At 40.3% G+C, this 25486-nt stretch overlaps 3 protein-coding genes across 5 annotated transcripts in view; 2 read left to right on the forward strand and 1 right to left on the reverse strand.

The window, feature by feature from the left end:
- Nucleotides 1-270: 270 nt before the first annotated feature.
- eef2b (eukaryotic translation elongation factor 2b) lies at nucleotides 271-9712 on the forward strand. The gene is made up of 14 exons (XM_004079183.4): nucleotides 271-506; nucleotides 1353-1567; nucleotides 3307-3488; nucleotides 3561-3772; nucleotides 3852-4030; nucleotides 4915-5020; nucleotides 5293-5545; nucleotides 5623-5818; nucleotides 5905-6028; nucleotides 6113-6355; nucleotides 6631-6984; nucleotides 7343-7525; nucleotides 8690-8822; nucleotides 9046-9712. The coding sequence occupies exons 1-14, from the start codon at nucleotides 504-506 to the stop codon at nucleotides 9237-9239; spliced, it is 2577 nt and encodes an 858-aa protein (XP_004079231.1). The 5' UTR covers nucleotides 271-503; the 3' UTR covers nucleotides 9240-9712.
- A 1719-nt stretch (nucleotides 9713-11431) lies between these two features.
- Nucleotides 11432-17618, reverse strand: LOC101162869 (BTB/POZ domain-containing protein 2). Its single transcript, XM_004079184.5, has 9 exons — nucleotides 17069-17618; nucleotides 16856-16975; nucleotides 16560-16716; nucleotides 15789-15894; nucleotides 15495-15692; nucleotides 15234-15426; nucleotides 13275-13362; nucleotides 13025-13171; nucleotides 11432-12384 (listed from the first exon to the last, which is right to left on the reverse strand). The coding sequence occupies exons 1-9, from the start codon at nucleotides 17578-17580 to the stop codon at nucleotides 12223-12225; spliced, it is 1683 nt and encodes a 560-aa protein (XP_004079232.1). The 5' UTR covers nucleotides 17581-17618; the 3' UTR covers nucleotides 11432-12222.
- A 2205-nt stretch (nucleotides 17619-19823) lies between these two features.
- LOC105356230 (protein unc-13 homolog A) overlaps nucleotides 19824-25486 on the forward strand; it is a 30294-nt gene continuing 24631 nt past the window's right edge. For all 3 annotated transcript variants that reach the window (XM_078935680.1, XM_078935681.1, XM_078935682.1), the window contains exons 1-3: nucleotides 19824-20300; nucleotides 24760-24789; nucleotides 24894-24993. In XM_078935680.1, the coding sequence (XP_078791806.1) occupies nucleotides 20279-20300; nucleotides 24760-24789; nucleotides 24894-24993 (152 nt within the window). In that variant the 5' untranslated portion in view covers nucleotides 19824-20278. The remainder of the gene's footprint in view (nucleotides 20301-24759; nucleotides 24790-24893; nucleotides 24994-25486) is intronic.

Raw genomic sequence — 25486 nt, forward strand, 5'->3', positions numbered from 1 at the left:
GATAAATGAGACTCAAATATAAGGGGAAAAAATAGTTAAAAAGTTAGCTAAGTTTTCTGTAGTTTGTTTATTTTTTTTAGTTAGTCTCTCATAATTGTTGTACAACTTTGAAAGGCCTGTACCACTGTACAAATTACACGCAATAGGATTTAATTTCTGAAATATGTACTTATGTTAAAAAAAAACTAATTGTAACGGGAGTCACCTGAAGGTGTCGCTATACTGAAAACATTTCTGATAAATAATATTATGTGTTTTCTTGGATACCCCATTGCATCACAGCGTGTCCTGCAGCAAAGCCACGCATGCTCAGAAACCCGACACGCGCCGGGCTGTTGAGTGTCCTCAGCGCCCCCTGCTGTCGGACTCCGCCACTGCACCTACACACGGCGGTCGCAGCAGCAGCAGCCCCTCTCCTGTCACCACCGGGACTGCCTGTCCTCAGAGGCAGTGTTTACAGCAATAACCCGTAACACCAAAAAGACCATCGTCCCGCCAGCAACATGGTGAGTCTGTAACCTGCGGAGATAACATTTGTCAGTGTTGTGCGTATGTAAGTGTGCCGCGCACCGCTGAAAGCCTTCTGGCGCAGTTAGTTATGTGTCAGACTCAGAGCAACATGCTGTCCCTGGATGGAGCCCGTCAGGTGCGCGCGTGAAAATGGATGCCGGCGCGCGGGCGGTGTTATGTGAGCAGAGAGGGGCTCGGGTTTGTGGTCCGTTAGGATACGGCAAGGCTGTGGCCCTGCTCAGCCTGGCTGCCTCCCTGTGACGTTGATCGCAAAGCCTCTATCTGCGGGGCTGCAGAAACGCCGCAAATGCGCCGGGACAATGACAGCGCACAGAGATACCAGACAGACAATAAAATAAAGCTCGGGATCCCCAAAGTATAGATTAACACCAGATTACAGGAGATTGCGTCACTGTCATTTAAGAGACAATGAAATATACAAGTATATATGCAGGCCAACTGCAATACGTCACCAACAGGGATCTGGATCAGATTTTGGGATTATATAATAGGGCTTTACATGAATTCATAGAAAGTAAAAATAAAAATCAAGTTTGTCACAAATATAAACATCAAAGAATTGGTTTAATGTGATTTTAGACACCACATGGTCCATCATGTGAGTACATGGTGACTCAGTCATTCCTGATCCGTTGCTGGAATCAGAAGTCCTCACACCATGCCTTCCCTCCTCCCTGCAGGCTTCAGTTTCAAATTCTTTTTATAACTTTGCTTGGACTGGCTGTGCTGATGGACATAAATAGACACAAACGATGAATTAAACAAGGCTCTGCTGCTGGTTGTATAGTGGGAAACCCACATGCTGCCCTCACTCCCAACAGGTGAACTTCACGGTGGACCAGATCCGTGCCATCATGGACAAGAAGTCCAACATCAGAAACATGTCAGTGATTGCCCACGTGGATCATGGGAAGTCCACCTTGACGGACTCCCTGGTTTCCAAGGCTGGGATTATCGCTTCAGCCCGGGCCGGGGAGACCCGCTTCACAGACACGCGCAAGGATGAGCAGGAGCGCTGCATCACCATTAAATCAACGTACGTGTCCCAGAGCTGATGGTGCGCACGCAGCTCTGTGTTGAACCCATTTTAAGTCCAACAGACTGCTGTACTTCACAATCATTACAAAGCAATCATTCTTTAAACGCCACACCAAAAATATCTTATTAGGGGTTAAATCTTTGCTTAAGCGGTTAAAAAATAAAGAAAACAGCAATAATTGTAAGACCAAACTCATAAACAAAACTCACGTACAAATGTACATGTGTTATAACACTGTAGCTCTTTAGTCCATCCATTCAGTCATTTTCTTAACCCGCTATATTCTTTTTTGGGTCACTGGGCTGAAAGAATCGAACATTGCTGCCGTTGGGCGAAGGGCGGGGCACAGCCCAGACAGGTCGCCAGCTCACAGTCCCACCTTGGGACAATGTCAAGTAATCTATCAACCCATGAAGTATGTTTTTGAACTGTGGGAGGAAGCCAGAGAAAACCTTCGTATGCACAGGGAGAACATGGACTCGTTAGGTCTTTTAACATTTAAGGTTGATGCTTTATTAACCAACTTAGTGCATAAAATTCAAGCAAATCTGGCTTATATATACAAAGACTTTAACCCTTGTGCCATCCTAGGCACTTTGACATTTGGAGTGGGGTCATCTAGACCCCACAAGACAGTGCGCTGAACTTTTTTCTTCAATGATTTGTGATCTTCACTGGTTTTCATGGATTACATAAAATCCTCTCCACCTTTATCCACCTTTGTCATGGTAGGGAGAACACGTCAATGGTCATCTTGACCCCATAGGATAGCACAAGGGTTAAGAGAGCAAGAAGTCAATAAAAGTAAAACAAGTCTATTTTTCAGTTTAATTAAATAAAAGGGGGAGTAAGTTGTACATTATAATATCAGATTTTTAAAAAAAAATTACTTTTTATTTTTTATTAATTTTTATTTAAGTGAGACAACAGAAAGAAAAACAACAACAAACAAATGAAAATACACTGGAAAAACAGATCTGACAAACAAAGACAACTACCAATAATAACACACAAAAACAGGAGGTAAAAAAAAAAGATAAAAGAAAAAGTTTGCGTGTGTGTGTGTGATGTAAACACAACGAGAGAAAATTCCACCCACAAGCTTGAACTAACCATCATGCATTCTGCTTACTATAAATATTTAGGGAGATTTTTTAAAAATGTACATAGCTGTAATGAAAAACAAAAAAATTTTTGTCCATTGTGAATGTCTCAAGAGCCCCAAATCATGGATTTAAAAAATGTTTTCAAATCATAATTACTTTATTTTTCTGGTTGGAACTTCCTTTGCCGTTAGAACCTCAGAGCAGAGACACAATTACCAGAAATATTACTGCAACGCACATAGACTGAGTACAGAACATGGCCTACTGAAACAAGTAAATGAAAAGTTTAAAAATAACCTAAGAATAAAAAAAGCATTGTTGTTCAATGTCCGAAGACTGAGAGTCATTCAGGTGTGTTAACAATTCTGAAGCAAAAACAATACAATAAAATGTGTATTTCTATTTATTTATTACTCAATTAATAAACCTATCAATTAAAAAAATGCAAATGCAGTGTTGTTATCCAAAGACCCACTTTTTATTTGATTTACTGGATGATTTTTCTTTTTTCACCAACATTTGTTCTGATTCATTAGTATCCAAGTTAGAAGGTGTAAATAGATGCATCAAAATGGAACAAATACAAAATGAGAGCAGAACGTTCTACTATTCTGTTTTTATGTTATTCAGGGCCATCTCTATGTATTATGAGCTTGGAGATAATGACCTGGCGTTCATCAAGCAGAGTAAAGACGGAAACGGCTTTCTCATCAACCTGATTGACTCTCCGGGCCACGTGGATTTCTCCTCGGAGGTCACAGCTGCTCTCAGGGTAACCGACGGCGCCCTGGTGGTGGTGGACTGTGTCTCAGGTAATTCCATCAATTCAAACAGTCTCACACGCTTGTCTGCACAGAGGCTCACCTGTTGTTTTCGTCATGCAGGTGTGTGTGTGCAGACCGAGACCGTCCTGCGGCAGGCCATCGCTGAGCGCATCAAACCGGTTCTGATGATGAACAAAATGGACCGGGCCCTGCTTGAGCTGCAGCTGGAACCTGATGAGCTTTACCAGACTTTTCAGCGCATCGTAGAGAATGTCAATGTCATCATCTCAACCTACGGAGAAGATGAGAGCGGACCCATGGGAAGCATCATGGTAAAGTACCACAGGTGTTCTGAAGCAGATAAAAAAGGCTCCAGTTCACTTGATCCCATGTTTTACTTGTGTTCCTCAGATCGATCCCGTCATTGGAACAGTGGGCTTTGGTTCCGGACTCCACGGGTGGGCTTTCACCTTAAAGCAGTTTGCTGAAATGTATGTGGCAAAGTTCACTGCAAAAGGAGTGGCCCAGCTGGGACCAGCAGAGAGGTGTAAGAAAGTGGAGGACATGATGAAGAAGCTGTGGGGAGACAGGTGGGTGCAAATATGTAAAAAGGTACATGCACTTCCCTTAAGAGGCATTTAAACTCAAGTTTCACCCAAAAAAATAGTTTTAACTGATGTTTATAGACCCACTCTGATCATCTTTTGATATATTTTGAAAGCATTCCCAGTGCTCTTTTAAATATGATTATGCTGTTTACAGAAATTCAACAAAAAAAAACTTTTTCTAGGAATAACTTATTTTTTTAAACTAAAAGTCGCTTTAGAGTAATAGTCACTGCAGCAAAAAAAGAAAAAGGATGACAAAGAACAAAAAATCAAATATAAGTCGCACTATATAGTAGTATAGTAGAGTATAAGTTGCACTGACACGCAGTGGCTGTTGTCACTGTGTATCAGTGCAAGACTAGTAAATGCATCAGAATGGAGCAGAGCAGGGAGCTCGTGGCCCAGCCAGTGCATTTTCTACAAATTAGATCTTGTTCAGATCTTGTTCGGCTGCTCCCGCATGACAATTATTTGTATAAAGAAATACACAAATATGCATTTTTAAGCCTAATTTTCTTTATATATGTCCTCCATCATCAGAAAAACACAATTAAATAATGTCTTTTAAAGTCTTTTACAACTTTTTGACACTATATTACTAAAAGTTGTAAGTACTTTGAATTCGTAGCTATGGCAGGCTCAGCTTTCATTTTGTTAGCTATCTCCTGCATTAAAAGTGTTTTAGACAACAATAGGAACAACAATAGTTATATTGTTAAACTGTTCAGTGAGAATTCTTCATAGTGTAACATTTCTCTAACTGAAAGCAGTTCTATATCACATATTTATAACATTAACAAACTTAAAAATCTACAAAATTTGAATTTTAAAAATTAAAATAGTTGTAATTTTGTTGCTCGTTGCAGATACTTTGATCCAAGCGCTGGGAAATTCAGTAAGACTGCAACAGGTCCTGATGGACAGAAGTTTCCTCGAACGTTTAGCCAGCTGGTTTTGGATCCCATCTTTAAGGTGACAATAAAAAGCAAAAATAAATAAAAATAAGACCTGTAACAAAAAAAGCCCTTTGGATTTGTGTGTTTTTTTATTATTTTAACTGTGTTTTTGTGAATTGAGACATTTAAATTGCTTTGGCAACTGTTTTTTGAACAAATCTAGAATTGGAATATTTAATTTCACTGAAATTAATTTTTATCAAAGGCCCAAAAAAGCACAGAAAGGTGCTTTTTTAGGTTCATTATAGGGCTCATTTAGCATCCATCATCTTTCTTCTTTTATCACAGGTGTTTGATGCCATCATGAATTTCAGAAAGGAAGAAACGGCTAAACTTATTGATAAGTTGGACGTTAAGCTGGACTCGGAGGACAAGGAAAAGGAGGGGAAGCCCCTGCTGAAGGCAGTGATGCGGCGCTGGCTACCTGCTGGAGAAGCCCTGCTTCAGATGATCACCATCCACCTGCCGTCCCCGGTCACTGCACAGAAATACCGCTGTGAGCTCCTCTACGAGGGGCCAGGAGATGACGAAGCTGCCATGGGTGCGTGAAGCTCACTTGGAATTTGTGACAACATTTTCAGAAAACAGTAATTCGGAGCATCTGAACTTTCTTCTCAGGTATTAAAAACTGCGATCCCAAGGCTCCATTGATGATGTATATTTCCAAGATGGTCCCAACAACCGACAAGGGTCGTTTCTACGCCTTCGGGCGAGTGTTTTCTGGCTGTGTGTCTACGGGGCAGAAGGTGCGCATCATGGGGCCGAACTTCACCCCTGGCAAAAAGGAAGACCTTTACATCAAACCTATACAGAGGTTGGCTACACAGACAACAAAGAAACTGCTTGATGAGTTTTTTGCTTGTTTATAATTACATTTTTTCAACGTGTGTGTCCATTTAGAACCATTCTGATGATGGGTCGGTATGTGGAACCTATAGAAGATGTCCCATGTGGTAACATAGTGGGTCTAGTTGGAGTAGACCAGTTTCTTGTGAAAACAGGCACCATTACCACCTTTGATCAAGTAAAATAGTTGTTTTTTTTATAACCTTACAAGTGTTTGAGTGACTACCTAATTCCTATCAACTTAAATGGTAACTCTCTGCAGGCTCATAACATGAGGGTGATGAAGTTCAGTGTGAGTCCTGTGGTCAGAGTGGCTGTGGAGGCCAAAAATCCTGCTGACCTGCCCAAGCTGGTGGAGGGTTTGAAGCGTCTGGCTAAGTCAGATCCCATGGTGCAGTGCATCATCGAGGAGTCAGGGGAGCATATCATCGCTGGAGCAGGAGAGCTGCACCTGGAGATCTGCCTTAAAGACCTGGAGGAGGACCACGCCTGCATTCCTCTGAAGGTAGATCCCAAATCCAAGACTATTCTTTGAAATTCTTTGAACAGAATTATCTAAAGTATAATTATTAGTCATTTTGCTTAAAAGAAAACACAAACAAATAAAAAAGGATTTCATTATTTTTCTAATTTTACATCTGGAAAATTAATTGGGCACATAAGCCATATTTCTGATCCAAATAAAGATGATTTCCAAGCATTTTTTTGGGACTTTTTAAACCTTTTGTTAATTCTTCCCACATTTCTTCATTAGAACTGCATTTGTTTTTGTCTCTCCAGAAATCCGACCCAGTGGTGTCTTATAGAGAAACCGTGTCAGAGGAATCAGACCAGATGTGTCTGTCCAAGTCTCCCAACAAGCACAACCGTCTCTTCATGAAGGCGCGTCCGTTCCCAGATGGTTTGGCTGAAGACATCGAAAAGGGGGACGTCAGCGCTCGGCAGGAGCTCAAGGCTCGTGCGCGCTACCTTGCCGATAAGTACGAGTGGGAGGTCACAGAGGCCAGAAAGATCTGGTGCTTCGGTCCAGACGGAAGCGGTCCCAACCTGCTGATAGATGTGACAAAGGGGGTTCAGTACCTAAATGAAATCAAGGACAGCGTTGTGGCAGGATTCCAGTGGGCATCTAAAGAGGTGAATTCATTTACCTGCTGTTACACTGCAAAAACAGACCCCCTAAATAGTTTTACACTACTGGCAGATTTTCCTTAAATAAGCAAAAGAAATCTGCCAATGGGTAAAAAAATAGTCCATCCAGGATATTTGTTTAAAATAAAAAATTCTGGTCACTGAATTTCTCAAACTAAGATAATTTTATTTTGATTATTTTGGTTTTGCACAACTTTCTTGACAAGATTTTTTTCCTTGTACGACAGAAAGCAAGACAAATTTTCTTGAAACAAACTTTCTTAAGATTCAGTTGTTGAAGTGTACATAAAAAAAGGTGTTCGCTAACTCTTTGCTTACTTTTATATCTGCCTCCAACCTGAAGGGCGCACTTTGTGAGGAAAACATGCGTGCGGTCCGCTTCGACATCCATGACGTGACCCTGCACGCAGATGCCATTCACCGCGGAGGAGGACAGATTATTCCCACCGCCCGTAGGGTTCTGTACGCCTGCCAGCTCACAGCTCAGCCTCGGCTAATGGAGCCCATCTACCTTGTGGAGATTCAGGTAAGTGTGGGCAGTTGCTTTAGAGAAAAAAACCCTCAAAGCTGAAATATTTTAAAGTTCATATTTTAAAGGCACTTCACAGGAAATGCTGGAAAACGTATTAATTTACACTTTCTACGGAGGCTCTGAAGTGTAAATCACATCAACAAATTATTCAACACAAAAACATATTAAAGATCACAACGAAAATTAAACAAGCAAAACAAGTAATTACATTTTAGAAATCATATCAAACGTAAAAGAAAGACTTTTCAAAAACAATAAAGCAATTTCCAGAAATCTAAATTAAATGTTAATAAAAACAAAACAAAATAAGAAACCGGAAAAGGTGGATTTTATGGTACATCCCTAGATAAATGATGACATTTGAGTTTTCAAGAAGAGGGAAAGTAGAATGGTTTTCAGTCTGAACTGCAGTAAAGATTGGATTGAGCAATCACCAAATGTTTGCAGTGGTACATTGCCTGTCCGTCCCGGTAGTAGAGAATCTCTTCTTCATGTTGACATCCCTGAGGTTTCTGTTTTGTACAATTGAATTTTATTTTGAATAAAATAAATTTTATTTTGTTTCCTAAAATGTAATGTTGCTTTATAACCCTTGTGCTATCCTAGGCACTTTAACATTGGGAGTTGGGTCATCTAGACCCACTAGACAGTGTTCTAAACCTTTTTTCTTCAATGATTTGTGATCAATGATTTGTGATCTTCACTGGTGTCCATGAAATCTTTCCACCTTTATCCACCTTTGTTATGGTAGGGAGAACACGTCAATATAAGGGTGGGGTCATTTAAGATAGCACAAGGGTTAATTGCCGTTGTGACCTTTAATTTGTTTTTGTGTTGATTGATTTGTTGATGTGATTTGGACTTCAGGGCCACCGTAACTATCTGAATGAAACATTTTATATCAGACTTTTCATTATCATTTACACGTCAGTTTTTTTTTTAATATATTTTTTACTTTCTACTAATTTCTTTGTGTAGTAAAACAGAAAATTTCTTCCTTCATTCACATTATATTTAAACACATTCTTGTAATTAAAAAAAAGTGCAAATAATTATTGAAAAGAAATTCACTTTAAGAATAGAAGGATAAGCAAGTGATGAAATGTAGCTTAAAGTCTAAAGTACCGTATAAACATCTTCTGCTTCTTCTCCATGCAGTGCCCAGAGCAGGTGGTGGGTGGAATATATGGGGTGTTGAACCGGAAACGTGGACATGTGTTTGAGGAATCCCAGGTTATGGGAACTCCCATGTTTGTGGTGAAAGCGTACCTGCCTGTCAATGAATCCTTCGGTGAGTTGATTTTGTTTCAGCCACACAATGTTTTTGTGTGTGTCAGGATCTGAATCTATTCCAAACTGAAGGCCTTCCAGAGTGCCTGAATTATAAGTTTTAAATACATTTTTCTATTTATACTTTGTTTGCAAAATACACAAGCAAGAACCGCCTAAACAGTAGGATTTTGTTACTCAAAGATATTCAAATAAAACCTTCGATCTGCCTTTGTTCCCTTCAGGGTTCACAGCTGACCTGCGCAGTAACACCGGAGGCCAGGCCTTCCCTCAGTGTGTGTTTGACCACTGGCAGATTCTCCAGGGAGACCCCAATGATCCTGCCACCAGACCCTGCCAAGTTGTTGCTGAAATTAGGAAACGCAAAGGCCTAAAAGAGGGTATACCAGCCCTTGACAACTACTTGGACAAATTGTAAACACACACCTCGGATTCTAAATCACCAAATGAACACCAAACCCTTCCCCGTGGGCACTTTAAATCTTTGGAGAGGCTTCTAAGTACATTGCACAGTTTATTTTCATGTTAAGTCCAGAGCAGAAACACAACTTCAGTTGTAAGGTAGTGGAAAAGGTAGTGTTTTTTTAATTATTTTTGTTGCCCCCATTCCACAGCTACACCAAGTGCCTAGGGTGAGGGTTTTGGGAAGCAATTGGATCGAGGCAGTTATTCCTCTTTTGTTAGCTCACATTTTCTCCGTTTTTCATTTACTTATCTGCCAGGAGGAGCCTGTACAGTGCACTGTGATACTGCTGCAATAATGCTTGTTCAAATGGATCGTGGCCAGATTTAAGAATGGAAATCACAACAAAGTGTTGCAGAAGTCAGACTGGCTGAATTGAACTTTTGCTCAATTGATGTAATGAATAAAAAGTCAAGTCATGATGAAAATGTGACTCTTTCTCGTGCATTTTATGAGTGTGTCTCTGTCTCAGTGAGGAAACCCAGCACCCTGGCCACTGCACTGCAGAAGTTAGAACAGATGCTAATGCTTTAATTTAATTTTATTAGAACATCATCACATGGGGGATTGTGGGAAATCTAGACACAAATGCAAAGAATTACTCATATTTATATGTGTGAATCCACTTTAAGAGAGGTTATTCAGAAATGGTTTTTAACCCTTGTGCTATCCTAGGCATTTTAACATTGGGAGTTGGGTCATATAGACCCACTAGACAGTGCGCTGAACCTTTTTTCTTCAATGATTTGTGATCTTCACTGGTGTCCATGGATTACATGAAATCTTTCCACCTTTATCCACCTTTGTCATGGTAGGGAGAACACGTCAAAGTAAGGGTGGGATCTTCTAAGATAGCACAAGGGTTAAAAAAACACACACATTTAGGTTCAATACTAAGAAATTTAATATATTGGGAACCTCAACACCCAAATTACTCAGATATCATGGTATGAACTGAGCAGTCAGCAGAGATGGGGAGTTGAATTTTAGACTCAACCTATAGGACTTGAGACTTGCAAACATTGTTTGTTTTGTCTTATGTTTTAGCTCTAGGAGATCAATGTCAGGTCTAAAATAAAATAAAAATTATTTCTAATGCTTTTCTATTGTCATACCAGCAACCTCTACAGTAATTCTGTTCCCACAAGAGTTCCCTGGCAGCTAATGGTTGCTATCAAATCCAGGCCATCCAGACACTCAGCAGTAAAGGACTGGATTGGGGGATTAAACCAACCAAATGGTTCCCAAGCGTGGATGTGTCCACTGCTTCCCACAGATGGGTCAAATGCAAAGAACTAATTTCCCACACCTAGATGTGTGAAAAATAAAGACTTAATATTTTAAACCAAAAAAGCTTATATCCAGCAGCACACACTTGTTCAGGTTGGTCTTCGTTAACAAAGCACCAGTCCTAAACGGATGGTCCCTTAGGGCATCTTACCGAGCTTAAACCTAATGAATTAACATGAGATAAATGTAGTACTTTATAATATACTGACTTTAACATTCAATTCAGTTTAAATAATATAGCCCAATATTACAACATTGTCTCAATGGGCTTCACAAATGTACAAAAATTTTAATCAGTTATAAAACACAGCTGATTGCTAAACTAAACAGATTAAACTAAACCAGACATCACTGCCCTTAGACCCTCCTTCTCAGTAAGGAAAAAAAGTCCTAAAAAAGAACAAATTCCAGGGGGGGGAAAGAAACCTCAGGGATGTCCACATGAAGGAAGGATCCTCTCCCACGACGCACAGGCAATGTACCAGAACTCTTAGACTTAGCTCTACAACTACATGTTTAAATAGTCCAGCAGATGGGCGTCCTCCAGATGGAGTTGGGGGACGGCTGGGGGGGCAAGACGAGCCAGAAGAACAGAACATTGTAATGTGAAGTGGCATCAGGCAAGAATAAGGGAATGTGTAGCTTGTGAATGTTTGATTTTAAAAGGATTGTTTTCAAAACTGAATTAAAATGTAATTTTAAAATGTCTCTGGTAGGCTTAGTGTAAAATTTAAAGTAAAATATAAAGATCTGTAATGGTTACCTTAGTTTTTGTTTAAGAATGAAGATGTTTTTGCAGAAATAGCCACGTACCACCTGGCATCAATTTGTTTTGGAAGACAACAACCACAACAGCATTTTCTTTGATTTTTAATGGATAATTATTTCAAGTTACATACATAATGGTAATAAATGCCACTGTGATACATGACCCCTTTAAATTCTGCACCTTTGAGGATATCTCTTCCGATCACACTTTTTAAAACAAAGCTACAAAGAAAAATGTCTCAAAAGTTAGTGTGCATTCATTGAGCAACGCAATACACAAATGCAAGGCCAAGAAGTGCAAGGTTTCTTGGGTATAGGCAACTACCAAGCAAAGACAAGAGATTATCACAGACTGAACTGTAGAACAGAAAATGTTAATTTTGCTCATCTTATTCATATTCCTAAAATGAAGGACATTTGGTTTCCATTTGCCACGATTCCCTAAAACCTATGAGCTCTGTCCGCCTACGGAAGTTCAAACTAACATCAAAGAGTGAAATTCTAGTCGTTTGCAAAAGCTAATGAGGGTGTTGTTTTGGCAAATTTGATTAGCTGTACATTCATACAGTTGTGACTAATGCTGGCTGAGAACAGGAAGTCAAATAATTATATCTTTAAGTAGAATTCCTTGTCAAGCTTTATGCTGCCAATCCAAAGCAATACCACGAATACTGTGAATAATCTGAGAGACTCCTCCTTCCTCGAGTCAGAGGCCGTCTTCAGTCTTGCCTCGTTTGAGGGACTGATATCGCTAAACAGGAATAATAGTGCATTTCATGGAAGTATGAAGTCTGCCAGATTAGTCTGGTGCCTGGTTGCTTTGGCGTGGCCTTGCGCTGCCGTCACATTTGATGGAAGATTGCTGGGAAGTCTGAGGAAACTATGTGTAGAAGATGACCTCAGGAATCTGTCCGTCTTCTACTGAAGTGCCGTTATTGTTGCCCGCTGCGTAGCAGAAGGTGAAGCAGGTCTTTGTGCCAGTAGATGACGACTCGTGCGTAACCTTTCGCATTCCTTTAGTTCCATAATGTGAATCTGGACCCTGTAGGACAAGAGGAAGTATGAATACCCACCACAGAACAGTGTGTGCACACATATGTACAGTGGTCCCTCGTTTATCACAGAAATTACATTCTAAAAATATTCTGCGATATGTGAAATCTGCAAAGTAGGATTATAGATGTGTCATTTTCATTCACTTAAATTCATCTTTTACCCAGTGTTAAAAGCCCATCTAGGGACAAGTGCTGCAAATTACCTTCTGCTGCAAGCATTACAGTATGGCCATGGGACTACTGCATTGCTGTATGTCTGTTTCTATATCGGCCCCATTCAAATAAACTAATGTAAAAACCCCTCACTACAAACTTCACACACTTTTGTCAGACATGACATTTTAAACACTTTTATCTCTCGTTGAAACTCGCAAAGTTCGAAACCTTCGTAGAAAAACAAGTCCAAGTTAAAAAATAAAAACAGAGATCCGTCAACGATGGAAGAGTTGTGTAAATTTGGCAAACTGAACTCTTTGTGCAGGAAACACAGAACTGAGAAGATGATTGACACAGGATTCTAAATCCCGCTTAAAAAAATTACAAAACAGACTGCGAAAGGTGAACCGTGATATAGCCATAACACTATACATCTTTCTGTGTGATAATTATTCTCCATTTCATACAGACCTTAAGAGTAGCACAGGCTGTGTAGTTGACGTTAGGCAGAATTTCCACCGGCTCTTTGAACATGACTCTGAAGGTGTTTGCTGAGCCGTCACAACTGAAGCCGGTGTCATTCTGCCCCAGTACAGTGTTACTGTCTGTGTGAATTATCTACAACGCCAAAAGAAATTACAGATATTCAAGAAAAATTACACCCAAGTACAAATGATCTTGAACAACAACAAAAACCACCAGAAGGGTCAAAGGGCTGTACCTGTATGTTGACTTGGTAGTCTGTAGGTCCATGTATGGAGCCATAAAGTCCAAATCCAACTATGAATATCCTTCTGTTTACAGAAAACCTGTGAATGAAAAAGAAAAAGATCAAAATTTCCAATATATTCATCTTATAATTCGTCTTTTTCGTATTGATTTCAAGTGAGCTTTTGCAGCTTCCTGATTTAAGCTGTTAATGTATACAAAGTGTGTCTGAATAGTAAAGTTAAAAAAGAAAGTCCAGTTTTTGAAAAATATTTATGGCATCAACTCTTCATCATGGCGCTCACTTTATGTACGATAGGCACCAAAGGGATCAGAGCAGCAAACATCTGATCAGTTCATGTAAACTAAATGCAGTTTGTGGATTCTTCCAACAGTTTGAGAATCTGAAAACTCTTCCCGTTTCGGTTAGGGTTCACATAATCTGATTAAAGGCTGAGTAATCTGAATACATTTAGTTATATATGGTGGTGGTTTGCATCAACCGTTTGAGGTTTAAGTAATCTGAATATAATTTTTGTAACCTGAATACAGTTTGTATACCTTGATTACTTCATTGAAACGACACAATTCTTTCTCAATAACTCCCTTCATCGCATGCAAAGGAGAAAGATATACATAAATTTAGAATAAAACCCGATTTTTCCATTTTTTTAAAGGAACACTGAAGCAGAAGGTGAGGACAGTTGGTGCTTCATTATCTCACTCTTGGGCTTTGCCGTTTGGCTTGTTATTCTTACATTTTATTATCTTTTACTTGCCTTGTTCCTTGTTTTTAAGACTTTTACTTTGTGTGATTATTGTTTGCTTTACATAAATCCTGGCTTAAAGCAAATCCACTGTTATTTTGTCTGCAACTTAGAGCTTAGCGTCTTCCCAAAAGACTCCATAACAAACAGAAAGGATAAAACCTTCTAGACGATGGAAACCCTGCTCTTTCACTCACTATGCTTTTAAAGATGTCAACTCGTGCACAAAGCTACCAGGTTCAACTCTTTATTTAAAAACCGACAGTTCCTCAAACCAAGATACAGACGGCTAACATCTTTAAGTTAGGCTGGAGAAGGTAGAACGGTTATACACAATACACATGCATTCATTTATGTTGATCTCAGAGATAAGACTTGTTTACTACTGTTGTTTGTAATAAAACTAAAATGGTGTAGAAACTGGGTTTTAAATCTATGAAAATGCTGAGCACAAGTTACGTTTTTAGTATATTTATGGACACGCAGAGCTTATATAAAGATTTTTCTCAGCAATTTCCCAGAGTAAACCTTCTTAGATTAATCCGGTTAGACATGCAGAGATTGTTTGTATTCCGCTTTGGTGATCAGCTCTTTTTTTAATCATTTACATATGCAAACACATGCCTAGAACGTTGTTTAGGTGAAGCATAAGTCTGCTCGGTTGATGCAACAGGACTTCTGCACTGCAGAACGTCTACAGGCATGTTCTGCAAAAAATATCTGTGAACGGTTTGAGCAAAGAAAGAACGGACAACGATGAAGAAACAGATGAAAGGTTAAAGAAAATGACAAACTGTCAAAAGCCTGAGATCAGTTTAGATTGAAGAAAGTGGTCAACGAAATCTAAACATCAATGATCCAAATAGGAAAAGAAAGAAAGTAATGCCTTTAAAATATTGGCTTTATTTACTGATGTCAATTGTTGATGCTACTCAATAACTAACTAAACGAGAAAATGCAATGAAAGTACTAAAAAAGGACACTTTACCACTTAAAGACACTTTTTGGTCATTAAAAATGTTTTTTGGTAAATCTCTAAATGAATAACTTTCCCAGTGAAATTTTTTGTCTTCAGTTTTATCCATTCAGTGAAACGTCTGTTCAGAGTTTTTTTTTTCTTTCGGTTAAAAAAAAAATCAAATGGAAGTTCATAAATTGTTCAAAATCCATTTCTGTAACATGTTCTTTTTCAGTTGTAAGCTCACCGTATGCGGTCGCTTGTCCCACTATATCCCCAGCGGCTCTCCACTTGTCCGAAGCGCGTGATGCTGCACTCCTTCCCGCGGAGGCAGCACCGCGGCCGATCGATGAAGTCCACGCGAGGCTTTGGGTTCACGGTGAAGTGGAGGAAGAGACTCACCACCTCTCTATCAGTCAGAATATTGGACTGGGCTGGACCTGAGGGGTAGACGACAGAAGCTGAAGCTGTGGCGGTAGGCCTACAGCTCAGGTGTGCTCATCTTTACCTGCAGCAAACTCTTCAATGGTCATGAGCGGGAAGCGAATGAGAGTGAGAGCTTTTCCCAGGACTTTGCGTTTGTTTTCAGGCGTGGACTGCAGCTGCTGTCGGTGAGCTTCGGCCTCCGCCCAACGCACAGCAGCTCCGAACAATCGCACCTCTCTCACTCCCAGAGTGTCCCTCTCCAAAACTGCAACCAATGTATCTATGCAGGATAAGAATTTTTTTTTTTTAAGTTTGCAAGTTTATAGCTCACAATTATAACATGCAGAGATAATCACAGTTAGCAAAAGCACAATACCTAAATCGATGTCTGTGAATCCTTCTGCAGCAAGAGCATCTCCAGTGTTCTTATCAATATTCTCTAAACAAAGGCTGGCGAGCTGTGGCTCATCAAACAACCGAGCCTAACGACACAAAAAACACGTTACAACCAGGTTTTAGACCAAAAAAAAAGAACACATCATAAATAGATAAATATAAAAATCTGTACTTTCTTTTTAGTTTATGTGGAATTTTTAAAAAAAAGTATTCAATAAATGTTAAAAATCTTTAGTACCATGTTGAATTTCTCTAAGGATTTAACTCAGATCTACTCAGACCAGGAGTCTGGAAGCTGAGGCTCTGGAGCCGGCATGCAGCTCTTTCCTTCCTCCATTGTAGCTTTATGGCTTTAAAGAATAATGCCAACAGTCTAAATAAATGATGGGTTGAGTCACATTTAGAGTTTTAACATGTCAGAGTAAAATAATGGTAAAAAGTTGAATCTACTGCCAGAGGGATTCATTATTAGAATAAGTTTCAAGCACATATTCTTGTTTTCACATATTCTTATTCTCTGTGCATAGCAGTGTCTTGTGCAGAGGCAAACAATAAACAAACCACTGTAAATATAAAAAAAAATACATTATATAAATGAATGGCTGCAAAACATAAAGTGCATGTTTCTAAATAGTGACTTCATGGCTGTGGCTGAATTTAGTTAGAAACAGGACTCTTTTATCATTAAAGGTTGCAGATCCCAGACGTAAACATTAAAGATAAAGATGTTTGATGAGTACACAAAGCTAACCTGAGTGAGCAGCATGAAAGCGTTGTCTGCTCTCAGGTTCTTCTTGAGAAATTCCACGCAGTGAGCTTCCAGGGCTGGAACCGCATACTTTTTGGCTGTGTACAGTGTGGTCATGACAGTTTCAGGCCCAATCTGTACTTCATCGGAGTACAGAAACCTGCCGGAGAGGAAGCACATACTAGAGTGTAACTGCACAGTCATCATAGTAGTTATGGATTACAGTACAACAGAGTGACACACATAACAGGACTTAAATGCTGGAACCATGCAGAAAACGTGACATATTGGGGTCTTACTTCAACAGGGCCAGAAAAGCAGCTGGTTCCACGTCCGGAAGCTCGATTTCCGTCGATGTGGTCGCCATCCCGCCGTTAAACATCGCATCAAAAACGGCGCTCCCGACAGCGAGAACGAACCTGCAAACCCCAACAAAGGAAGTGGGAGGAGATCCGCTGGCTGCGGTCTGCTGACGTCTGAGCGCCGGTGGTGCTGACGGGGTTTCGTCCTACCTGTGCGCCGGTATTCTCTGAACGCCCATTCCCTTGCCGACTAAGAAATGCACGTCGCTGAGTACCTCGTTGTTGAAGAGGAACGCAAATCTTTCCTTGACCGTGCTCTTCGTTGCTTGCCAGTTATACACTGGCTCTCGGTACACTAGCACGGACGCCGCACCCGGTGCGGCCGTCGGAGCTGTAGCATGCGAGGCGTTCGACGCGGCGGTCGTGGCCATGTTAGACGCGGGGACGGCCATGGCTCCGGCCGCTGCGGCAGCGGAGTGCTGATGGGAGTTCTGCGCATTCGGCTGCGCTCCGCTCGAAACACCGCTGCTGTCTCCGCCGCCAGGCCCGAGTTGCGGGTTTGGACGCCTCGCGGTCCCCTGCACTCCTCCGACTCCACCGGCCGCTCCCCCGTTGGATGCTGGCATTGAGAAAACGCTGTTGCTTGGCTGACTGTTTCCTAATGGCCCCGGTCCCGAGAAACCGAGGCAAGGAAGCCTGCCACTGTTGTCTCCAGCGGCCATCTTCAATCTGGCGTAGGCGTAAACAACACTTTTCCTCGCTTTAAGATTTTTCAAACGTCCACACGGGCGTGTTAGGGATTCGTTTCCCCCTGGCGTCCAATATAGGTACTGCATGGCAGTGTGATAACTTTAGAATTAAGTTAGGTACCCCATAAACATTTTTTTAATAAAAACATCCTCATTGGTGTTTTAATTACGAAGATGAAGGTTTAAACCAAAATCCCACAACCTAAATGTCCTAAAAAGCCCTATTTTATGTCACGTTGGTGCTGATCTGAGTAGCCCCGCCCTTGATCCCCCCCCTTCCCCTTCCCTTTCTTGTACACAAGTCTGTCACAAGGGGGGGCACTAGTGACACCAACTGACAGTCTCTATTTCCAAAAGTTTATCTTTAGCGATTTAAAAATAAACTGTTAAAAGTTACATATTGTTTATTTGAAATGACACTTTTTGGAATGTCAAAACGACTGCGTGTTCCTGACATGGCTTTTAATAAAATTACATACAAAAAAGAACATTGATGACCCCATGAAAATGCTTTGAATTACATCATAATAAAGGCTAGATTGCACCAGAGACAGCAGCACTGGCTCATAACTGATTTGATGCTAGCACAGATTGTTGAATTCACTTGCACAGTAAATAAAATGAAATGTCATAAAGAAAGTGATTGTGGGACTTTAACTTTAAGTTTCTTTTTAAATACGAGCGGCAAACAACAAATGTCCGCCTTGGACGCACTTAGAATGAGTGCAGGGAATGCTGCAATGTTGCTAAAGTATATTATTAAATGGCAAAAACTTTAAAACAAAAACAAAGGAAAAATATTTCCAAATGCTTTTCAAGGAGTGCAGAAAAAGAAAAACACACGGAAAATCTCTGTGAAAGTATTACAATTTATTTAACTCGTGTCAAAAACTGTCCCAAACCACATTGGACAAATAAAACGGTGGCAAGAAACTGTTCAAATACCATTTGAAGGAGGAAAATAGTCAAATTAATAAGTGTAATCTGTTTTAATGGAGATTTAAGCAGCACAATGATCAGCTACTGTCGTCATGAAATTGAAAAATTGTGAGAAAAACAAACTAGTGAATTCGACACCAGATTAGTTTAGAAAATACTTTCTCCAAATGCCCCCATGTGTTTGATTCATTTTCTTTTCTGCAGATACATTCTTTTACCAGAAGAGGGCGGTGTCGCTGGTGGAGTTGGTATCCAGAATAAAACAGGCATCCCTCTGAAAGGTGTGATCACTGCGGAAGCATGGAGGTTCCTAGAGAAAAATGAGCTGGCAACGATTTTTAGAAATGTACACAGCATTTTAATTATTTCTTAAAAACGAATAAATTATGTTACAAACGAAGCTTTACCAAAAAAGTGATTGAAAAATATTTTTGTATTGTAAAACTGAATTAGTTTTGGGTGTATCACAGTCTCCTTTTTATCGGCTCTCCTTCCTAAATGCTTTTTTTTTTACTGTGAGTTTTACATATAGTCTTTGTATATGTATGACTATTTATAAATGTTCTTTTTTTGACACTCAACTCCTGTGAGATTTGTTTATTATTTTTCTAACTGTATTTTATTTCTCAATCCAGTTAATGGTACAGTTTACTTCTCTGTATTCGTTGTGGGGTTCTTTCGTCAGTTTTCCTATTTGGCAGCTTGATTTTTTATAATCTCACCAACACACAGTACAAAAAATTAACTTGTGCTGACAGTAAATGTGCATATGAGAGAGGATCCCACACAAATTAAATGCCTGGCTCACTTAGATACAAAACAAAAACAAACACCAAAAAACATTAATTATATTGTCATACATTGGCAAGCAAGAAAAACAGTCTACTATTTTAACAACTAACCCAACTTTAAGACAAAGAAAAACTGAATTTTACTGTTTTGGTTCGAACACGCTAGTCATATTCTTCAGTAATAATAACAATCAAATCCACTGGATTATAAAAGCTCCTTATCTTTCTAAAGTAACTTCCTTTTACAAATAATGGGGGGGGGGGTATATTTGACTATATGAATTTTATGCAATTGAAATTTTTTTTTTTAGATTTTATTTGGTTTGAAATAGTAAATTTTGTTTAGACCAAGTTGTATTAGAATGGTGTTTATATGATCACACAGCGGGGATTCCTGGTGCTAAACTCGGATTTATATAATTGAATGACCCCTAGAATTCTTGTTAAATGATTCAAATAGTCCAATGGGGAATATAAACTGTTTTTGTGAGATTTTATGGGAGCATCGTGTTCACAAAACGCCTCAAAGCATGAATGAAATTCTTTGCCTCCCTATTTTTCATTGGTTATTCAAGCCCCCATCCTGGCGGCCGAGTGCTCCTGAGTCTGCTACTCATCGAGCGTGACGTCAGGGGCGGCGCGGCACGAGGGAGTTGTCCTCGCGCGGAGTCCGCTGTTGAAACAAGATGGCTGTGTGAGCGGGAGGAGCAGCGGCGGAGAGCTGAGGCAATGCAGAGGAGGATGCCAGAGGAGGGGAGAGGATTTCATTCCTGTCTGTCCTGTCCTGAAGCGCAACAGGGGGAGACGGCCGCCTCTGAGACGATGTTGACTCATTCTCGTGAGCGGAACGGTTCTGGTTGAGTTTTTAATTTTGATTTTTTGCGGCCGAGAGACTTAAGTGACCGAGGAGTACGAAGTCCTGCCGGGGGACGCTGTCAGAGATGTCCCTGCTGTGTGTGGGAGGTAAGGACACCAAAGAAAAAAAAACACCGAAACCTTCTGTGTTGTTTGATAAAATGTTTAACGGCGGCAGTTGTCGGAGCCCGCGAGGCTGGCAGCTCCGCGGGAAAGTGTCTAAAAAGGCTTTTATTGCAGCGGAGAACCCGCCGTTACCTCTCTCGGATAGTACTGATGCGGTTTCCTTTCGTGAGTGCCCCCCCCCCCCCCCCCCCACTCATTCATGCGTGGGCAGGTGGGAGGCGGAGGAGGATAAGGAAAAGCCCCTGCCGCACCGCACCGCTCCCCTTCACCAAGGGAATACTGGCAGTTAGTTGGCAGGAGGCGCGCGTCACTCCCCTCGCGCGTCCCCCCCCCCCTCCCAAAAGCGATGCGTCACCTCCTCCAACCTCCAACCACACTCCCGAAAAGCACCTGATGATGCTGACACTGTGCTCCCTCTGGCTCTGCGGGATAAACAAGCTGCACAGAAAAGTCACGCCGCAGCTTCACACCCAGAATGAGGTGAAACCAGAGACGAGGAGCGTTTGAAACTCCAGGAGAACTGCAAATAGAAGAAATGTAGTATTTTTGTGTGAAAACTGTAAGAAAACAGCCTTAAATGTGTTTCTGCTAAACACATTATATTGGAACATCTTCTTTCATTTTTATGGTTGATCTTAATATATTGAGGCTGAGTTAGGTGCTTAAATTCCTGGTTTTTTATCTCCGTGGGCAAGGCACTTAAAGCCCTGTTCTAATAATCTTTTCATCTTTTATAAAAGCGTTCCCAGTTGTCTTTTAATTATGGTTGTTCCATTTTTATCCATAATTACATGTAGTTCTTTAGGACATAGTTGTTTTCTAGCGACAGGAGTTCATCAGAAATTCACCTCTGAGGTGCAGAGTAAGCCTTCCCTCATTTTCCATCATCCCTTTGATTACACTCTCCCGTTAGCTTATAGCCCCCCACAACCCATCCTAACATTACCGGTGTAACAACAATGGAGAGCAGTATCTGAGCTATTCATCCATGCAGTTTGGCGCCAGATGCCAGCTTGGACGTGGAAAATAAAGACATACATGGATCCGTTTGTCTGCAAGTGGATGCATCATAATGGAGCGGAGCAGGGAGCATGTGGTCCGCCGACTGCACCACCTCTGTCACAACTACAAGCTTTTCCAAACAGCATTTTTGTGTCTGCTCCTGATTCACAACAATATCGATAAGGAAATACTCAGAAACATGGTTTTAAGCTTCATTTCTTTATATTTGTCCTCCATCATCATACTTACCAACTATTAAAGGAGAATTGTGTTATTGTTGTTTTCTTGTTGCAGTTTTCTAATGATGGATATATATAAAAATAAAACTAAGCTTCAAATTCAGTTTTTGAGTATTTCTGTATTCAAATCACTGTGACATAGGAGCAGACGCAAAAAATGCAGTTGGAAAAAGTTTGTAGCTGTGACGTAGAAGCTTATATGACAAGCCAAAAGCTTGATACAGGTTTTTTGATTTTGGCTCGAAACAGCATAATCAAAATTAATAGACAATGGGGACACTTTTAAAACAGATCAAAAGATGCTCAGGGTGGGACTTCATCTTTTGGGGTATTTTTTTTAGATCACCTTCAATGCTTCACACCATTTCATCCAAGCCGGCCCACCCACTGGCGAGCCGCCATTAAGACCCTGAAAGCCATTCATTCATAAAGACTGGCTGCAGTTGCTGGTGCTGTAGACTTACACGACTTGGCAGACAGCCCTTTCTCTGTTCCCGGTTACATCATTTATGCTTACCTGACAGGAGCTATTCCTGTCCTCCATCGTACTTTGAGCCTCTTTGCCTGAATAGGCAGCATTTCTTTTTGGCGCATGTGCCGACAAAGCAGAAAACCCACACAGACACTGAATAACTCACAAGAATTTGGCTCGTTTTTTTTTGCTGATTTGCTTTTGTGAGTTTTTTTTTTTTCTTTTAAACCCAGATTCATCAGAGTTAAAGCATCTCTAAAGATCATACTCTTCCTAATTGTTATTCATTGTCACTCATCGTTAACAAGTCTACCTCCCTGTCAAATCTCAGCTTTTGAGACGATTTGAACAGACAACATGAAAGACTGAATATACAGTAGCTTTGTCTAGTCATTTTATTTACACTCTTAATAGAAATAAAGCTTAAACACTTCAGAATTCAGGCTTTTTACCCTGAAACTAAAACTCAGCGAAAATGTGTAATATTTGATTCCCTTACAAGTTTTTTTTTTTTTTTTTTTGCAGCTGGGACATAATGTGATAAATGCTTTCCAAATTTCTTATGATCATTCATCCTGTCAGAGAGACGTATGATCATGTGCTCAAATTAAGCCAGAGTTTTCTGCCACTGGAAAATCCAATTCCTCTCTTATTGATGTTTTATGCACGCCGATCTAAATTTGGATGAGATGTTCTCCGAAAGCAGGAGGAGAAGCTCTGATCTAACGGGATTTGTCTCGGTAGTTGTCTCAAAAAATGCAGAATCCTCGACTTTTGAGATGAAATAAAACCGCATTTGGTGTTCTTTTCTGTTTTTGGTGCAAAAGTACAGTATGTACCGTACTTACGGTTTAGTGCAACGAAGAAGCTTCCTTAGCGTGACTGGGGCTGAATGGAAGCAGAGATGAATACATTTCTCCTCGCTGCAGGTGCACCATGTGGATGTGTTGCAGCTGCGGTTTGCATGTGTGTACTTTAACGCTTGCTGCAAGCTGCAGACGAATGTATGAGTCGCTTGACTGATGGAAAACAGTTAAAACAAGAGCAAAGTTCTTTGCTGAAATGGATAAATGTACATATTTATTCATGGAAATGACTAAACTGAAGTATTTTGTGTGGAGAAAATGAGAGAACATGATAGTTGATCTTGTTGCATTTCAACAAGATCAACTCAAAAGAACTCACCCTGATGAAAATTGTGCTTTGGTGTTTTTAACATGTTCTTGTGGCATTTTCTAACGATGGAGGACATACATTTAGAAAACTAAGCTCAAAATTGCATTTCTGAGTATTTCTTTATTGTTACCATTGTGAATCAGGAGCAGATGAAAGAATGGTGTTTGACATAGAGATTATTTGAGACAGAAAATACGCTGGATGGGCCACAAAATACTTGGCATGAGCTCTAATCAAAGGGGAGGAAAGGAGGGGCGAGGTTGCCCCACACCAACAGTCAGAGGCCAATTTCTAAGGAGAAACTATGTCCAATAGAAAACGACTGATTTTTTTTTATTTTGACTAAAAACGACAAAATTATGACTGGAATGGCTTTCAAAATAGCTCAAAAGGTGATCAGAGTGGGACATGATGCATTTATCTGTTTATGGTTTCTTTGTCTACCAGTGCAGATGCTCGGCTCTCAGAGAAACGGTTTGAATCTTCCAGTTGTGGGAGATTTTTACTACACCTGCCTGTTCATTTTAGATTCCACGCAAAATGATGGCACATTTATTTGCTTACCAGCAGTGTGTGTGATAATGAGGCCTATACAATACATTGTATTTTTTTTTTTAATAAAAAGCTATTTCAGAGGTAAGTCAAGACAAAAGTACTTGTGTTGCAATATGAAAAGTGAAAAAGGTTTTTCCCCCCATACTATGTAGAGAGTCTCACGCTGTGAGCCTCAACAGAACTGCAGTCATGTGGGTAGTATGAAGTTGCTCCACACAAGCAAAACGGGGGTAGAGTCCTGGAGAAATGCCTACTGGGGAGCCATTAACATTTTTTCATTGCAGATGAATTTGCTTTGTTACTTTGCACCATAACGCATTTGAGGTTTCCGCACAAAAGCAGCTGGAATAACATTGTACAATTTCATACTAAAGGTTAGATCTACTTACTGCCTTTGCACATTGTATACATGTGTATAGATTTGTTCGAGAGAACTGTTTTATACTAGGGTAATAATGGTTGGGTTACAAGTAAAACACGGTAAAGCCCTCTGTTTGAACATGTGCTTAAGAGCATTAAAAATGTATGTGCAAGTGACGTAAAACTGTAAAAGTAAAAACTGCTGCATAAAATCTATTTTTAAGAAGCAGGATTTTTCCTTGTAGATGCAGTCAAGAAATTAATTCTTAAATCCTGTATATTTAGTGAGTGTTAGTAGTTTAGTGGATATAACTGTGTGCAAAAGCGTATGTTTGAAAAAGTAAATACAATTCACTTTAGGTGCGATGGGGTAAGAACACAATTTATATGTATATATTTTGCACTTAGCTAAACACATTTTTAAATATAAATATGAGGGCCATGACCGCAATTACTATGGTTCATGTAGTATTTATTATTTTTAAACCTTGTGCTGTTCCTTTTAATACGTCAGAAGCGTGCTCTTTTTTAGTGAGGACAACAAGAGCATGCTGTCCTTACTAAAAAAAGGGACACCTAAGCATGAAAACAGATGGTGTTCCTGTGTCTCACCGTGACCCTCCCTGTGTTTCAACAGTAAAGAAAGCCAAGCTGGATGGACCCCAAGGTAAGACAAAGGAGATTTTTCTATAATGTGGTGTGAATATTTTAGTTAACAGTTTAGGAAATTAGGTGACAATTTACAGCATCTACTTTCTTTCTCCCTCGCAGAAAAGTTCAACACTTACGTAACTCTAAAGGTGCAAAATGTGAAGAGCACAACCATTGCTGTCAGGGGCAACTTGCCCAGCTGGGAGCAAGACTTCATGTTGTGAGTCCTCCAGGACCTTCTCTCAAAGCTCTGACTTCTCTTTTCATGTGACCAATCATAGCCCCCGCCTCAGCTGCCCACAGTTTTTTCCAATCTCTTCATTCCACCAGCTTTCTTGGCCCTCTCTGTTTCTCTCCTTCTTTCATCTTGAGTGCCCTTCATCGCCGTATTGTTTCCCATAGCTCTTCCTCTCCGCCCCCAACAACTGTCTTTTTTTTCATTTTTTTTTTCATTAGCTTTTCCTCCGTACTTCTCTCATACTCATTCCAAACCTTGGCTCTCTCCCAGCTCTCCACTCTCCCCTGTCACATCCTCTAAATACAGCTCCTTGATCTTCATCTGTTCAACCTCTCCTCCTCCTCGTCTCCTGATTTCACACTTATCCAATCAGCCTTCATATTCACTTCTCCCTCACTCCTTTTCTCTGCTTCTACTGTCCGTTCCACTGAGTCTTTTTCATTCATTCTTTCTCACTTCAGTTGCTTTTAGGTTA

This window comes from Oryzias latipes, chromosome 17, assembly GCF_053564925.1.
Source record: "Oryzias latipes strain Hd-rR chromosome 17, Olatipes_Hd-rR_3.1".
NCBI classification, from domain to species: Eukaryota; Metazoa; Chordata; class Actinopteri; order Beloniformes; family Adrianichthyidae; genus Oryzias; species Oryzias latipes.